Here is a 17,398-nt window from a genome sequence, read left to right as displayed (position 1 = left end):
TTAACACCTGTACTTTGCTAGCATATAAGAAGTAAACAATAGCCTTTTGTAACCGCACGCTTATAACTGTAGCTTAATAAACTTGTAACTAGTTAAGATCCAAGCCTAACTATTTTGTTAACCCTTTTGTCACTGCAACACAGCCGGCACAACAAAAGAACTTTAACCGTTTGGTTACTACAGCCTGGCCGTGGGTGAGTGTGCTAGGAGCTGCCTGCTCTAACAGTAAAAAACTGGGTTGCTTAGGACCCAGGGGAGTACCTCACCGCACATTACCTGGCCACCGGCTAACAGAATTGGCGCAGCGAGCAGGGTTGTGACACAGGCTGTACCACAGTGACAAAATGAAATCAGTCATGATAAACAACATGGATTTCCCCAACATAGAGAAGGAATTCACCCAGGAAGGATGGTGTGACCCTAAATGGGACGAGGAAATGTTGGAAAAGAACTGGGGACAATCAGAGGAATCACGGTTGCAGCTCTGTAAGCAGAGAACTGCTTGTAAACCAAAAGAGACAAAGGAATATTGGAGTAGTTTTGTATCTGGCTGTGAGATACAGCTCCTTGGACAAAAGCCCAGATTATAAGACCTTGAAGAAACTGCCCAACTCTGAAAGCTTTAGTTCAAGTTCTTAACTCTTTGTGTTACAAAGTGTAGTTATGTAAACATTTATGTTGTGGTGTATGTGTATGTGTCATGGAGTTTTGTTTAATGTTGTTTGTTGTCTGTCTGTCTGTTTGTCCTGCTGGTGCATCCATAAGTAGGGGACGCCTTCCGATATGGACACCTTTCAATATAGGTACAAAGGATCTAAATCCCTTTTGTAATACTTAAAATGGTAATATCCAATAAAATGTCACTTTGGAAAATAAGCATGTGATTTGAGGTTAAGAGTAAGTGAGTAAGTCCTTAACTCTAAAGGGTCTGGAGAAAATTCAGAGTGAGTAGCCTGCAGAGTTTAGAAAGAACTGAGCATATTTGTAAATGGAATATTCCAATATGTAACCTGCCACCCCAAAGGGGGTAGAAAAGTATTCTTTTGTCTTTCAGAAACACAGGAAAAGCTGGTAGTTACTGAAGAACAACCTAAACATCATGAATCTCCTTTTAAAATGAAGAATGTGGTTTTGTATTTTATGTTTGTGCTTATCTTATTAACAGCCTGACTCATGTAAGCGAAGCAGGGGAATGATTACTGCTGTTCAAGCAAATTGGTTTGCTTCCAAATTCTCCTAAGTAGCCCAAACTACTGTCTGGCTTGCCCTGTCTGCCAAGCCCATGACGTGGGCAAACCTGTAAAGACAGTTCTGGCAACCAGATCTCTACCTTTAGGACTGTTCCTGCAGTTACAAATGAACTTCATTCAGCTACCCAAATGTAAATCTTTTAAAAATGTGCTGGTTATTGTTTGTTTGTTCTCGGGATGGGTAGAGGAATGTCCATGCTGGAAAGCTGATACTGCACAGAACTCCACCTTAATTAAGGAATCCCTATGGAAGGTGGGAATGCCTAGTGAGTACCACTATGCCACCGAGCAACCCCTAAGTATAGGACATGTGTCAGCACACCAAAAGAATAACACCCCGGCTGCACAGCTAAATAACCTGGCAGATGCAGCAGCCCAGATCTCTGCCACCCAAGTAGATTGGGAATGTTTGTACCTATGGCTACATGAGACTCTGGGGCACACAGGGAGTGATGAGCTGGTACGGCAAGCACATATCAGGGGGTGGCCTATCACTCACCAACAGGCCAGAGACCTGTTGCGAGCCTGTACTATCTGTGCTAAAACCTGAAAACACACAGCTGAAGGACAGCGATTTGCCAGACCAAGAGATGGGAAAACACTATGGGCAACCTGGCAGGTTGATTACATTGGCCCACTTCCTACTACCAGGCAAAGGTGTAAGTACCTCTTGACTGGAATGGAAGTTGTTTCAGGAATTGGTTTTGCATACCCTGCCCCATTGGCAACAGGACTGTTCACAATTATGGGACTAAACCGCTTAACAGCAATTGTCCCAGCACCTTGAGAAATCCAGTCTGACAACAGCTCACACTTTAAAAACAAAGTAGTACAACACCCTGCCTGCTGCTTCAGTCCCACCAGTTAAACATGACTGGTAAGCCTCATCCATTTAGGATGTGGCTTACAGGTTAACCGGTTAAGCATTAATATCCCTATTATCTATGTATGTATAAATAAAACATTCTACAAGTGACCCTTTTATAGAGCACTTAGAATACTGTATATCAAAACAAAAATATATAACCAAAAAGTAAATGGGATTCAGATAGCTGTGTCACAACTTATTTCCCAAGAATTGCTGTCCAAAAGGTATAGCAAGTCATTGACTGACATTCAAAACTTATCAATGAAAATGCAGCATTCTGAACATAATAGATGGAAATCAAATACCAAGACAGATTTCCTAATGTTCCTATGCATAGATTTAGGAATAAAAAGAAATAAAGTCACAATATTATTCAAAAAGCTTCACAATTATATTTAAACAATTACTGCTCACAAAAGATAAATGTTCAAAAATGTTTTCCTGAAAATACCTGAATCACCATCTCCATTATCTCCTAAATTATGTGCTGTAACTTGTTTGGTGCAATCTTTCTCCTCTGACTGAAGATCTTCGGTGTTTCGTTGAATTGTGAGATCTTTTACTTCCTTATCTCTATTCATATTCTTGTTAATCACTGAGTCAAGTCTTTTGCTGATGTGCTGCTCATTTGTGGAAACCGACTTAACTTTGAAAGGTGGCACAAAAGTTTTAGCTGTTTTGGTCAATAAAGGTGTGCTTTTCCCTTTCTCACTTTCTTCAGCAGACATCTTTTTAAATGGATTAAAAAAACCTGATGTGCCACTCAACTCTCTCAACACATGATGCTGAAAAAGATCAGATTTTGATTTACATCCTTTAAAATCCTGTCCTGGTATAGTAAGACTGGGATTCTTGACTTCTTGTTCTTTAGTAGCACTGTATAGAAGAAAATATTGAACAACATGTAATTGAGCTTGGTTATCAGTAAATTTTCATATAAAACCTAACACAAGGCTTGTCATTCTATATAATTTTTTTTCTACAGTGAATGGAATTAATCTAGGAGATTCCCATTTAGTAAAGAACTTTCAGTTACATTCACATGAAATAGTTCTTAGAAGTAGCTCACACTATTACTGCAAAGAAATCAGGTTACCTAATCTAACATTTTATCTCTGGAAAATGAAATCTGAACACAAATGTAGACCTTACAAGGAATATTTCAGTATTTTTATGTTATGTTAGATGTCTCAGTACAAAATTTAATTAAAATTGATTAGCATTTTTAAGAAAATTGTGTAGCAAATTATAGTAAGATTAATATAAGTCCACAAGAACAATCATCCCAAGCAATTCTTTAGAAATAAATCTCAAGTTACACTATGCATTTTTTCTTACCTAAAAGGAACACAAGTTTCAGGTTTTAAAGGAATACGGTACAAAAACTTTCTTCTATCTTTGGTTATGCCTAAAAATAATAAAAATATAGTATGCTTCAGTGGCATGTGATGTTTCCAGAACATGTCAAACATTATTAGTGTGTATACAGGTTGAACCTCTCTAGTCTGGCACTCTCTTGTCCAGCAACATCCATAATCTGGCATGATTTTAGTTAGCTGAATGACCACTTATGGGTGTGGCCTAATTTCCCGTGGTCCCATGAAATTTGTTTCTAGCCATCCGTCCTGGGTCTCAGTGTTCGTCTGTGCTGTAATTTACCCCAAAATGTCTTTTAAGAGCCCACTAAGCAGTGGAAGCGTTGGTAATACTGCTAGACAATATTGACCTCCTGTGGTTCGGCATATTCTCTCATTCAGCACTGCTCAGGTCCCCAGGGGGCCAGACTAAAGAGGTTCATCCTGTCAATGTATATAAATATACACCAATCTACATGCCCTGTGTCTACACATGTCCCTTCCTTTCGAAAGGGGCATGTTAATAAGTGGGTTTGAAAGATACTAAATGAGGCACTGCAATGAATATGCAGCACCTCATTAGCATAATGACAGCCGCAGCGATTTGAAAGTGCGGCTTTTCAAATCGTGTGCTGCACGTGGAGATGGGACCTTCTGAAAGGATCCGCCCCCCCCCACAGTTTTCGAAAGCCCTTCTTCCTACCTGGTGATTGGAAGAAGGGCTTTCGAAAACTGGGGGGCAGAGGGGAGTGTCCTTTTGGAAGGTCCCGTCTCCATGGGCAGCATGTGATTCAAAAAGCCGCACTTTTGAATCGCCGTGGCTGCCATTACGCTAACGAAGTGCTGCATTTTCATTGCAGCACCTCATCAGCATTTTTCGAACCCGCTCATTAACACGCCCCTTTCAAAAGGAAGGGACACACGTAGACCCAGCCATAGTGAATAAACAGGATTTTTCCCCTTTTAATTTTAAGGAAAAGAACTGATTTCCTAACTTACCATTAGTGAGTCAAAAGCAAGTTTGCTTTGCTGGCAAGTTCAGATATGCTTCCAAGACCCAAAGCCTGTGCAGCTATTATCACGAGAGCAGCTTTTGTTATTAGAACTCCCTTAGCTGCCTAACAGTTATGCTAGAAACCACATACAGAAAAAAGAAGTCTCCTCCAATGTTTCGTTCCCAAGCAGTGAAGCCTCCTTTGGCAGAGCTCTCTCTCAACCTGCTTCTTGCTAGAAACCCCCTGGATTCCCAAGCACTCTCTCTCACTGGAAATGCTAAACCCTGCTATATATCAGACTAGCTCAGTAGTCAACAGTTTAGCATTTTTACATTTCATTACTTGCAGATAGTCATAGAAATATAGGACTGGAAGGCAACTCAAGAGGTCCTCTGGTCCAGTCCCCTGCACATCTGGCAAAACTAACAGTCTTGTAGCTCCATAAAGACCAGCAAATTAATTTGTTAGGTAATGAGCTTTCTTCAGTTTGTTAGTCTTTAAGGTGCTAAAAGATTGCTTGTTTTTTGTGACACTACAGACCAACATGGCTACCTCTCTGAAAGTATGGTAAAATTAAGTGTGTCTAGACCAGAAGGGGAACACACTATGGCCCATGAGTCATATCTACGCTGTTCAACCATTCAGTCTGGTCTCCAAAGCTCCTGCCAGAGAGTGGAGTTGAGACAGCCTTGCCAGGACGAGCTAGCCCAACTTTCAAGCAGCAGGGTAATCAGGGGTGGCTAATCCACAGCTTTCTGTTACCCTTTCCCCTCAGTCTCAGCACCCCCACTGCCTGGATGGCTTGGTCACCACACTGTCAACCCCAATAGGAGGTGGAGGTTGTCAGGTGTGGGGGGGGGGGTCCCAGAAGAACGAGAGGTTTGGATAGGGGGCAGGGCCTGGGCAAGGGCCACTCCTGGCTGTTAGGACAGGCACAGACTCTCCTACCTGACCCTCCGTACAATTTCTGAACCAGATGTGGCCTTCAGACCAAAAAGTTTGTCCACTCCTGAGATCTAGGCCATTTGTGCCAGGTGTTTGTCTGTCTTGCTTTTAAAAATCTGCAATGATGGACAATCTCCAACCTCCCTAAGCAATTTATTCCTGTGCAAAAACTGCATTGACTGGAAGTTTTACCTCATGTCCATCCTAAACTTTCCTTGCTGTCCATCTCTTCTTATCCTATCACCAGGTTTAAGAATATTTTTGCTCCCGCCTCCTTGTAAAACCTTTTAGGTATTGACAGCTCATGTGCCCTCTCGGCCTTCTCTTTTCCAGACTAAGCAAACCCAATTCTTTCGGTCTTCCCTCACAGCTCGTGTTTTCAAGCACTAATAATTTTTGTTGCTTTTATCTGGATTTTCTCCAATTTGTCCTCCTCTGTCCTGAAATGAAGCACCAAGAACTGAATACAATACTCCAGTTGAGGCCTAATAAATGCAGAGTAGAGTGGAAGAATTTTAACCCTACCTTCCAAAGCACTTGCAACCCCTCCCAGCTTGGTATCTCTTGGGAACTTTATAAAATGTAACCTCTATGCCATTATCTATGAAGATATTAAATAGAAATGGACTCAGAACTGACCCCTGGGGGTCCCACCCATTATGTCCTTCCAACATGACTGTGAATCACTGGCAACTACTCTCTGGGAATGATTTTCCAACCAGTTTTGCACCCATCTAGACTGCTTCCTAGTTTATGAGAACATCATGTGAGAAAGTACCAAAAGTTCTCTAAAGTCAAGATATACCATGTCTACTACTTCCTCCCTATCCAAAAGGGTTGACACCCTGCAAAAAAAGCTATCAGGTTGGCATGACCTGATTTGTTCTTGACAAATCCATGCTGATTTTTAACTTATCACCATGCTATCTTCTAAATGTTTGCAAACTGATTGCTCCTCACTGTTACTAACTTTTGAAGTAGCTGACACTCTGAAGATTGCCTTTGTTCACCTATTAAATGTTATAAAGTTGTGAGATGACAATCATCACTGCAGAATATGCTCTTGTGATCTCCCAAGTGGATCACTGCAAATTTTAAAATCTAGGGAGGATCACATTCCTTGAAAGGAAAAAAAAAACGATGTTAGTTCAAAATTAACAACTGCCCTCCTTAGCAACACCAGGTCCCAAAAAACATACGACCTCAGTGCTCTGATGGCTACACTGACTTCCCACAAAATATCAGGTCCGCATAAAATTCTTGGTCTCAGTCTTCAAGGCCCTCCATAAAAACATGTCAAGGTATCTAAAAGGGGTACCATTTAGGATGTCACAATCCCTCTACAGCTATGTTGCTGAAAGACTTATGTTGTTAGCATGTTTTAACTCAGACCTACACATTTTTATACAGATTATACAATTTAAAAAAAAAAAATGCACCTATTGTTAAAGTACCTTGCTCTTACTGAGGTTTCAGTTTGAGAGTCCAAGTAAGATGTTGAGGTACTGGATATATGTGCTATGGATGATTATATAACAATTTTTTTTTAACAAACACAGGAGAGCTGTGCATATACTTCAGAAGTAGATCTGTGCGATAAGGCATCTGATTTCAGGTTAGAACAGATGTTAATATTGCTTATATAATATGACAATAGAAAAAAGTTTAAACAATCTTAATTCATTAAACTTTTGTTGGTTTCTTCAAAAGAGAACTATAAATTGAACTTGATATAAAACTGACTATATTGTACACACACCCCCACACACACACAAAAAATAAATTTACCATCTGGAGTGCTTTTTGAAGCTTTCAAAGGTTTATGAGGATTTTCAATTCTGTCAAAGTCATGCAATAGTTGTCTTTTAATTGGAGGTTCTCCTAGAACATAAATTCCATACACCAATAAATAACCAAACCCAAAAAAAAACCAAAACGAAACTCAAAGAGCCCCCAAGTTCAATATCTCTCCCACTACAGCATAATAAACTTTTATATTTAAAGAGCACAGCAGTTAAAGATGTGCCAAACTGAAATTAGAAATGTTAGAAACCACACTTCCTGAATTAAAATAGTTTCCTTTTAAAACAGATGTCTTTTCTCAGAATTTGGCTTATTCTTTCAAAAATCAAAGCAAAGAGAAGTTTGTTAAATAGCAATATGCAGTTTACCTGAGGTTCATTTATACATATATATCATGCCTGTTTCCAATACCTTGATTTTAAATACTGTTACATAATGTAGCGTGTTCTGAAAAAAATTGCTGCCAAACCTGAATATGATAAATAGGTTTAACTATAAAAATATAAGAAATTTTCAAAAAAGTGAATATTCCAAGTATACACAAATCACATATTCTTATCCTTACCATAGTATGAGCAATTCCCCTGGTGAAAAGAAATATTTCCTCAAACCCTCCAAAGTAAACACCAATGTCAATTTCATAAGAAGCTGCTGACTATCCAAACAATTAATTGAAAGATATTTAAGCAAAAAGCTGTTATTTAACCTTTGCTTTTGTATATCTGTTAAACAGTTTGCCTACCAGGCTAGTGATGTCTGTGCTACCTACACACACTAGATGAATCTGTTTTATAAAACATTGGGGTCTATGTAGGAGTTTAGTTAGTCCTGAGAAGGGGTATATTATCAAAACACTGTTTTCAAATTAGTTTAAACAATAAAGCATTCTTCAGAAGTGCTGGATCCTGATTTAATTTGAAAACAAACAAACATTCTCCCTGCCCTCCCTGTGTGGCTCTATTATGTAGCATTGTTGGGAGTGCTTTTGAAACTTCAAACAAGTGACACTCTGCTGAAGACCTTTGTGGGGGGGGGGGCTGTGAAGTGGGGGGTGGGAGGCAGGAGGCAACATGCCTGATTCACTCTGTGGCAATATCTGTGGGAAGCACAAGCTACTATAGACCACGGAGAAGATCCTCACTTGGAAGAGGGAGGGAGGGAGAGAAGTTAGTATGCCAGAAAATGGTCTATATTATATTAGGTGCCTGCAATCTCTTTTCCACAGCCAGGATGGCAAGAGGTCCACAGGAAATCTTAAAAGTGGCTTTGGAAAAAAGTGTGCCTAAGGCTGAGTCTATACTCATGCAGGAAGTTGACAGCTGATATACAGCTCCTACCACTGATTTTCCTTAATCCTTGCAGCTCATGAGGCATTCCAGGGTTGACATTGACCCAGGAACACGCGATTTCTCACATGCACAAAATGGAGCCCTGGAAGATCGAACCTGAGTGGTCAATCTTCCACAGTAAGTGTAGCTGTAGGGTGAGGCAGGTAGAGATGCCCTAATTCAGCACTTTCACCAGGGGAATCCCTACGACATTCTGCTACAGTTGAAAGCTGTTCTCCATTTATGCAACACCAAATAATTAAAGTGGAAACACTGTCCTTTTCCAGGTTGAATCCCCTTTAGAAACACAGCTAATTAGATTTGCAGTGAGAGATACACAAAGCAAAAATACAGTCATGTAGCATTTTAAGGAGTAACAAACTTTATCAGGCGATGAGCTTTCGTGGGACAGAACCACCTAAGAACACCACATACATGCTTTTTTGTTTTGTGAAGATGCAGACTAACATGGCTACCTCTTAGTGATGGATAGATACAGTTAGCATTTCCCTGTTCCCAGGAGGAAGGGCTTACCATTTTGGCCCCTTCAGGTGAAGGGGGAGGCTCTGCCCTAGCTTTCAAGTGAAAATTGTTTCTTTCATTAACATTAGCAAAACAAAACAAAACCATGCTGCTTCAGAATTATATCTAGTATTAACGTATGGTTAGTCTCCGTGCTCCTTCTGAAATCAATGGATAAGTATCACTGATGATGTCAGAGTTTCACCATTGAAATCGGGGACAGCAGGCTCAAGTCTTGAATTACCTACATGCAGTTTAACCAAGTTATATATTCAAAACGGTCTCAACTATATCAAAACATCACATTAGATGAATTTACTAGGTTTACAGAAAAAAAAGACACCTACCAAATGAGGCTCTCTCTTCCATTCGTCTTTTCCCAATTCTCATATTTAATGGACAGTTATTGCTCTTTCTACAAATAAAAAGGTATTTTTTTGTATTATTTTCTACTCCGGAATTAATGAGTTTATCATCTTCCATAACAGCTTTGGCACTTTCTAATGCTTCTGTTTCCAAGTATTTTTCTGAAATTTGGGAACATTTAAGACGATAAACATCAGACTCTGTTTTAGCTGGAGTAATGCACGAAACATCTTCAGCTTCTATTTCTATCGTGGTTGCGCCATGAAGCTCTTTTTCAAAAAGCTGAGTATCCTCTGCACATGTAAAACTGTGTTTTAGAGTTAGGGGCTCATCATTCTTGCAGTGAGGTGCACACATAGCTGGTTTAATACTGTAAATGTTTTGTAAAGGCTTCTTTTCAACAGGACAACTGTTTGATAAGTCAAGTTCTTCATTATGGGAATCCTGGATTTGGGGTTTTAAAGAGGCTTTATCTGTCGCTTTGGCTGCACCAAAATAAATAGAAGATTTTAAGGCAGAAACAGGATCTTGTCTTAAATTAAGTTGATCGGCAAAGCAGTATTTGCTGTTGGTAGTGTCACCAAACACCTGCTCCACTTTCTGAAAAGCATTTTCAGAAACTAGCACTTGCTTACCACTTCCTGTATTGAAACCAAAAGTAGTTTTTGTAATCAGTTCAGCGTTTGGAAATTTTTTTTCTTGTGATACTACTACCTCAGATTTCCCAAGTGCTGAAGTACTTCCTGCTTCAACAAACTTTACTACTTGGTCCCCAACTGAAGGTGGCTCATAATCACATTGCAGGTCTGATACACATTGCTGAACTGAAATGTTATTTTCAATTTCAGAAAAGAGAGATCTAGCTTTCTTCAATGAATCTTCCGATAGCTGTACAGGTTTACCACTTGCTGTGCTAAAAAAACCATAATTACCTGTAGAAAAGTCTGACCGATGATTTAGTTTATTAGGAGACCTACATAGGCCAGAAAGTGTGTTATTCACCTGAAAGCATAACGTCTGGGGACTTGACTCAGACACAATATCTGCAGATGTATTGCTATCATGATGTAGCACTTGTCCATCTGTATAGTTCTCATTTGCATATGGAAAATGGCAGGTAGCTGAACTGTGTGTCTCACTCTTGCCTACATTTGAAAAATTAGCAGAGGTAGGGCACTTAGTACTGTCCAATATCTCAGAACAATTTGCTGCAATTTCATTTTTATTAGCTTCTGATTTAGTCTCAGTGCTCTGTTTTATAGATTTATCAGTGTTTTCTGGAAACATTTGTCGGACTCTCTTTAGTGCATCATAGGAAACAGTGACTGTTTTGCCTCCTGCTGTACTAAATGCAACTGGTACATCCTTAAACATTGAATTGGAGCCTGTCACTTCAGTGGCTGAGATTTTCAAAACACTCTTGGTATCCAAAACTTTTAAATCACAGTTTTGAGTCACATTCTCATTTTGAGAAGTTCTTTCAAAAGGAAGTAAGTTGTTTTTGTCTGCAGTAAGACTTACCAGTGGCTGATCTTGGGAAACACTATCCATGTTTTCTGGAAAGCAGTTCACATAATCATATGAATCATTTGTATGTTGAAAGTCAGACCCTTTACTATTGCCCTTTAACTTAAAAGACCTATTTTCTAAAATGTTCCTTTGAGTTAAGTTAATGGAAGCATGACTTTTCATTCTGTCACTCTTTACAGTTAAAATAGTTTTCTTATTTGTGTACATGGGATGCTCTGCAAAAACATCTGATACTTCTTTTAAATGTAAATCTGTAGTAGTCTGGTCAATATCAGAATCAATTAATGTACTTTTAGATGCATCATTTTTTCTTGGTGTATTTCTCAGATTTCCCTCTGCAAACAGCTTTCTTGCCTCATTGAAAGATGCCTCACTTACAGAATGTTTTTTGCCATTTCCAGTACAAAATTCTACATCTGACTTTTCAAAAAAGTCACCAACTAGCTTTTGAGAAACTGAGGTTTCTGAATGTTCAAGTTCTTTGTTTAAATTAGCAAATAAATGTACCTCTACTGAATGTACCTTCACAGCTTCAACACCCTGTGGTTGTTTAAAGAGGCTGTCATCCAATACCTTTTCACATGGATCATGAAGTTCTTTAGAAAAAAGTTTACCGGTAAGGTTAAGCATTTTTTTATTACATTTGCAAGTGTTCTCCACAAAAAATTCACAATCTTTATTAATATCTTTGCTTAATTTCTTCTTGCTTAAAGGCTGTATCTCAGAGCTCTCAAAATTACCAATATTATGCTTATTGTCCAGGCAAACATTTTCTTCTGCAAAAATTTGTTTTGCTTTGGTCAAAGATTCATCAGTAATTACAATTTCCTTGCCATTAGCTGTATAGAAACCTATTGTATTTCTCTGCTCTGTGTTTTTTATTTCAAAGTCTGTGTCTTGCTGAATGGAGATTTGTTGATGGTCAGAGCCTATTTTGGATTTGTTTTGGTTTGCGTTAATGTTTTTTTTGGCAGAAGCCGTATCTATTCCTTTCTTGTTTATACGATTTATCATTTGTCTATTGGAGTCTGATGAAATATTATCCAGCTCTTTTTCTGTGCATGTTTCAAACAAATGGACTTCACCCACTGGTGCTTGGGAGATTGATATATTAGTAGATGCATTTTGAAAATTATCTAGATTTTTCATCTTTTGTTCGTTTTTATTAGGATCCAGTTCTGTTCCATCTGAAATATTTAAAGTTAGTATTTCTTCAGTTTTAGACACTTCACTCAAACATGTTAGGTCTGACAAACCTTCTTGTAAGCTATACTGTGACTGAGTGTCATTCTCATTTATCTTATTTGAGACATTCAGACTCTGATTGTGGTTTACAACAGATGACAGACCATTTTCCATTTCATGGACTGAGTAGTTAACTTTTAAATTACTAATTTTGGTGCTGTTAGAAACACTGTAATTCTCACTAATATTTGTTGTACTTTCTCCCTGATTTTTTACTTGTATTTGCATAAATGTGTTAATACATTTTTCATTATTTTTCAGTGTAGTTTTGTGTTCAATATTTGCATCTTTTATATGTTCCCCATAATAGTTGTCTCTTTCAATCGCACATCTAGAAACATTCCTCCTAGAAGTCTTATATCTATTAGAATAAACACTTCTGGAATTCATCTCAGTGGGTTTAAACATCTCACCATCACGATCCAGATCACTGAACAATTCTGCAGCCCTAGTCAAAACTTCATTAGAAATACTTATTTTTTTGCCTCCAGCTGAACTAAACCCTCCAAAATTAGAAAAACTGTCCTGTGTAGGTACTGGAAAACTTGAGATAAGAGGAATCTTATTTGTTTTTCTGCATATGTTAGTAGAGGTAAACTCTTCACAGATATTCTTCTGGAAAATCTCTCTCTCTTCCGTTGCATTACCCATCATTGCAGACTCTTCATTTGTGTCAGTATGCTTAATAGAAGATTTGTCATTTACTCTTTGGGCTTCTGTTTGAAAAACGTAATCAAAATCAGAATCTTGCCAGATATCAGAAACATTCAAGTTAGCAGTTTCACTTATATCTACACATCCAGACAGCTCAGCCCTATTATTTTGCTCTCTAAACTGCGTAAATTCATACTGACTATTTGTTTCTGCTAGTATGTTGGAAAGTTCAGTAATTTCAGCTTCTTGGCTTGCTGTCAAAATTTGGTTTAGTTGAGGCTGCTGATTTCTATCCAAGTTTTGAAGAGATGAATCAGTGCTTCCAGGCAGAATACCTTGTGCAATCATATGGTCAACAAAACATGACCGTGAATCAAAACCATGGGAAGAGTTAGCATTCAGTTCATTAGCCACGACAGGAGAAATATTAATATTTTCCTTTTTAATTTGTTTTGAAATGCTTTTGATTCCTTCTCTGGATAAGTCTTCAAGGCACTCGCCTTCTATATCTTTGAATATAATTTTGCCTTTTATAATGCTATTTTCAGAGAGTTTTATCTGCTTATTGGAAGCAGTTTGGAAGCCACCAAAGCTTTCATTTAAGCATTGGCCATGAAAACTTGCATGGTCTGACCACTTCTCTTTATCTTCTGGGTTCTGTTTTGATTTGCTGTCTAAACATAAAGGTGTGTTTGAATATAAATATTTATCTGATGTAACATGGTTGGAAGGATATCTGATCACCTTCTTTATGCAATGCCCATCTTCTACATTAGGGTCTAGTTCTTGTGTAACTAAATCTGAGACTATTTGTTCAGGTGAAATTTTTAATGCAAGTCCTGGCAAGGAAGATTTCTCAGAAATTACTACTTGTAACAAACCACAGTCTTTGTGATCAAACAGTTTTTTGCCACCCTCTGTAGTTACCATGTTTCTGTTATATGCTCTTTGAAGGTTATTTTCCTCATTTTCATTTGACTCAGTTTCTTGATCTGCAACTACAACTTTTGAAAATTCAGCTGTAGCTCTGTTGTTCTCTCCGATTAACACAGTGCTTGACTCTGTATTTGACTGAATTACTGCAGGTGGCAAAGTTACAGTTTTGCATTCATGTATTGACAAATGGCCTGTAGCATCATCTTTATCTTCTGAGTTTGTTTTATTGCAACAAACGCTATTGTGCTTACTTATACCAAGGTTAATTTCACTCAAAGGATCCCTGGGGTAACAATTTTTCATAGATCCTGGGTCCCATTCCATTTCACCCAACTGTTCATTATCACAAGACGATGCTCCAGGTTGTTTCTTAAAGGTCTCAAGTACATCAGTGTCTTTATTTGGACTAACAGTTCTATAAATACTCTTATCTTTCTTTGCATACTGAATGACAGGTTCAATTTTATCCAAATCCATTTCAGAATTCTTTGTTGCTAAGAGGCAAGCCATGGGCGTGACTTTGTGCTGTACACTCAAAATGTTGTCTGAAGGCACCACTAATTGTTCTTTCAAAGTATTAGATGTTTTTGAGCAATCTAATGAAGAAGATTGATATTCCCTTTCATTATTTTTTAACACCTCTTTCAAGTCTAGATGCATCATTCTGTTACTGAAAGAATTATTAGGTGAGTTATCTATTCTATTTGCTCTTGTAGCATATTTGCTCAGTAGCATGGAGTTTTCCTCAGTATCTGAATGCATGCATTTTCTCTCAGCAGAAGAAACCAAAAGATCTATAAAAAATGAAAAACATTGTAAAATAGTTGTGTGCGTCAATAAATGGACAATACAGAGGAATTCTCACTTATTCAAATAAAGTGCAGTTAATTAACTTAGGTCTTAAAACTCTGGCCCAATTCTGTAAACATTTGTAGTTGTATTACCATTAGTAGTTTCATTGATTGTAAGTGTGTGTACAGGATCAGGCTCTTATATGCCTTAATAATTGCCTCACAGTTAACTTTAGAAGTCAGTAGTCTTCAGTTAAAATACCACGAGCTGCGATCAAATATCAAGTAATGCTTTTGTTGAAATAGAGGAAAAAGTGCCCATCCTGTGAAGCCAACACATGGATTCTATGGTAAAAGCAACGAGGAAGAATCCTTAATTCCCCAGTATAAAATAATTATTTCTGTAACAGTCACAGCTTTTGAAAAGTAATTATGTGCATCACAACAGGTGTGAAACTTGAACTAACACTGGAAATTTTTTTAAAAAAAAAAAAAATTAAATTTTTAAATTTTAAAATTTTTAAAAATTCTCCTCAAATGTACCAGATGGATGGCCTGAAGATTCAAGACCTCTAACTATAAAAAGTGTGCAAGGGTAGCATAGTGTTCCTCATGTTGTTCCACTAAATGTTAATTATCCCAAACCTAGTGATGCTTTCTCTAGACTAGTCCACTCAGTCACCTCTGGCAATGTTGGCGGGGGGCGAGCCACCACTGACAATTTGAGGTAGAAACTTGTATAAACTAGAATCAAACCAACACTAACCAGATTATTTTCAAATGGTACTACCTTGTTTATTTAATATCATCAGATACTCAGTACCAATCTCATGAATTAGTTCCCTTCAGAATCACACTTCATCTAAATTGTGAAGGGGAAGCAAGATGTAAGTTTAAAAAAAAAAAAAAAACCTTCACCCAATGAAAATAATTTAAAAAAAATACCTTGATCATTACTGGCTGTATCAGGACCTTTAGAGGGATGTGATGCAAATTCTGACTGAGGTGATGGAGAATGAATGGAAGAACCTCCTTTTATTTCTTTCTGGACTTTTTCCTCTTGACACGGTGAAGAATTATTTATTGTATAAACAAATCTTTTTGATTTCTTTTTCAGGTTGGATAGTAAACTTGTGCTTTTCATGCCAGATCTAATGGGTGTGTTTTCATTGTTTTGCGACTGTTTTGTGACATCAGGATTATTTGGAGTTGAAGCCTTACATGTAACAGGGTGAGAGGTAACATCAGTTACAGAAGACTTAAAGTGTTCCGTTAAATGCTTGTGAAAGCAACTGTTAAAAACTTCTGAGTAGCTCACAAAGCTTGTATTTTCCATTAATAAGGAATTACAGTCTAAAAAGTGCACTTCAGAAACCTTTTCAGCTGTACAGTCTTTCACTAAAGATGGATCCCGAACATTCAAAGTAAGAGAATCCATTAGAGAAGTTTCAGAGGTTGAATGCTTTTCATAATCTTTTGTTTCCTCATCCATGTGTTCTGACCAACTGATATGCTGTAGCTTTTCTGCTTTTATTTCACTTGAAGTGCTCACTAAAGAAGTTTCAAAAGTTGTGAATTTAGAATGTAATTTGTCTTCAGATCTCTTCTTGCTACAGAAATTGGATGGTGAAAAAGTATCACAGGTGGACATTTTTTCTAGCTGTGTTACGTCTAGACCAGATAAGTTCAGCTGAGACCATTCAGATGTCAAAGATGGCGGCATATCCTCCTTTGTAAATTTGCTGTTCCCCAGGGGATTCTGTATTCTATTTGGTATGCTAGTTGTAACTATTTCACACCTACGGGGATCCAATTCTCTTTCACAGCTTAAGATAGCATCTTTAAAATTCCCCCTTACTTCATTAGTCTCGTTAAGTAAAACAGTTGCCATTTTATCAAAGTGTGTTTTCTTAGTCCAGCTGGTCATTTTCACTTCTTGAAGATGTTTGTCACTAATATGGCACACAGAAAGAACATGTTCCCCTGCATCTGGCATATTTACAGTCCTGTCATGCACCTCTCCATTTTCCAAGGCATTCTGTGCCATTTGGTTCCCACCTGACTTAATGGGAATCTGAAGTCTATTTTCCAAGCTATTCATCTCACCAAATGAGCCATCTAGCCTCTTCTCCAACTCTGCAAATTGTTAAAAAAAAAAAACAAACAAAAACACACCACAAGATTAATGAAACAATCAGCTACAAAACACTCCTCTGTTTCTATCATATAGTCTATAGATTGTATTTATTCCTGTCATTTCCCTCTCAATACCGAACCTTTTTCAGTCAGTGGAAGAACTCGTGAGTTTCTACAACATGTTCTCCAGTGGCCAGCATTTGCTGCTATGAAGAGAAGAGAAAAGACAAGGGGCATCAGTGCAGATATCTTTTGCCTTCTGTGAACAGCAATGGATCTACAAGTATTGAGGATGGAACTACTGGCTTCTTCTCCCAGGGGATGGAAAATGTGAATGTCTCATGGCTAGAAACATTGGTAAAAAATTTCAAGGTTAAATTTTGGTATTTGTCAGTGTACACAAAATATCATGCAGGGGACAATGAATGTCCTACAATTAAATCCAACATTTTACATTCTCTTTGAGTATACTTGTTGTTAATGGAACAATAATTTGTGGTCTATTATGATCACTCAGTGCATAATATTACAGCATTAAAAAAATAGAAACACAACCATAGGCTCTTCATTGTATAATAATTTTTAAAAATTTAAAAGGTTGCAAATCATTGCCATAGGATTATTAGGAAAAGTACCACTAAAACATTACACTTAACTTTTTGTTTAGAGAAACA

At 37.8% G+C, this 17,398-nt stretch overlaps 1 protein-coding gene across 1 annotated transcript in view; it reads right to left on the bottom strand.

Moving 5' to 3' along the window:
* The window catches only part of BRCA2 (BRCA2 DNA repair associated), an 88,685-nt gene that overhangs the window by 40,536 nt on the left and 30,751 nt on the right, over positions 1 to 17,398 (bottom strand). The window contains exons 9-13 of the mRNA XM_074982356.1: positions 15,534 to 16,724; positions 9,414 to 14,591; positions 7,202 to 7,294; positions 3,457 to 3,526; positions 2,570 to 2,994 (exon numbers count right to left, since the gene is read on the bottom strand). Coding sequence (XP_074838457.1) covers positions 2,570 to 2,994; positions 3,457 to 3,526; positions 7,202 to 7,294; positions 9,414 to 14,591; positions 15,534 to 16,724 — 6,957 coding nt within the window. The remainder of the gene's footprint in view (positions 1 to 2,569; positions 2,995 to 3,456; positions 3,527 to 7,201; positions 7,295 to 9,413; positions 14,592 to 15,533; positions 16,725 to 17,398) is intronic.

Source organism: Carettochelys insculpta, chromosome 1 (assembly GCF_033958435.1).
Source record: "Carettochelys insculpta isolate YL-2023 chromosome 1, ASM3395843v1, whole genome shotgun sequence".
Taxonomy (NCBI): domain Eukaryota; kingdom Metazoa; phylum Chordata; order Testudines; family Carettochelyidae; genus Carettochelys; species Carettochelys insculpta.
Note: the sequence above shows the minus strand (reverse complement) of the source record. Positions and strands in the feature narration are given on the sequence as shown.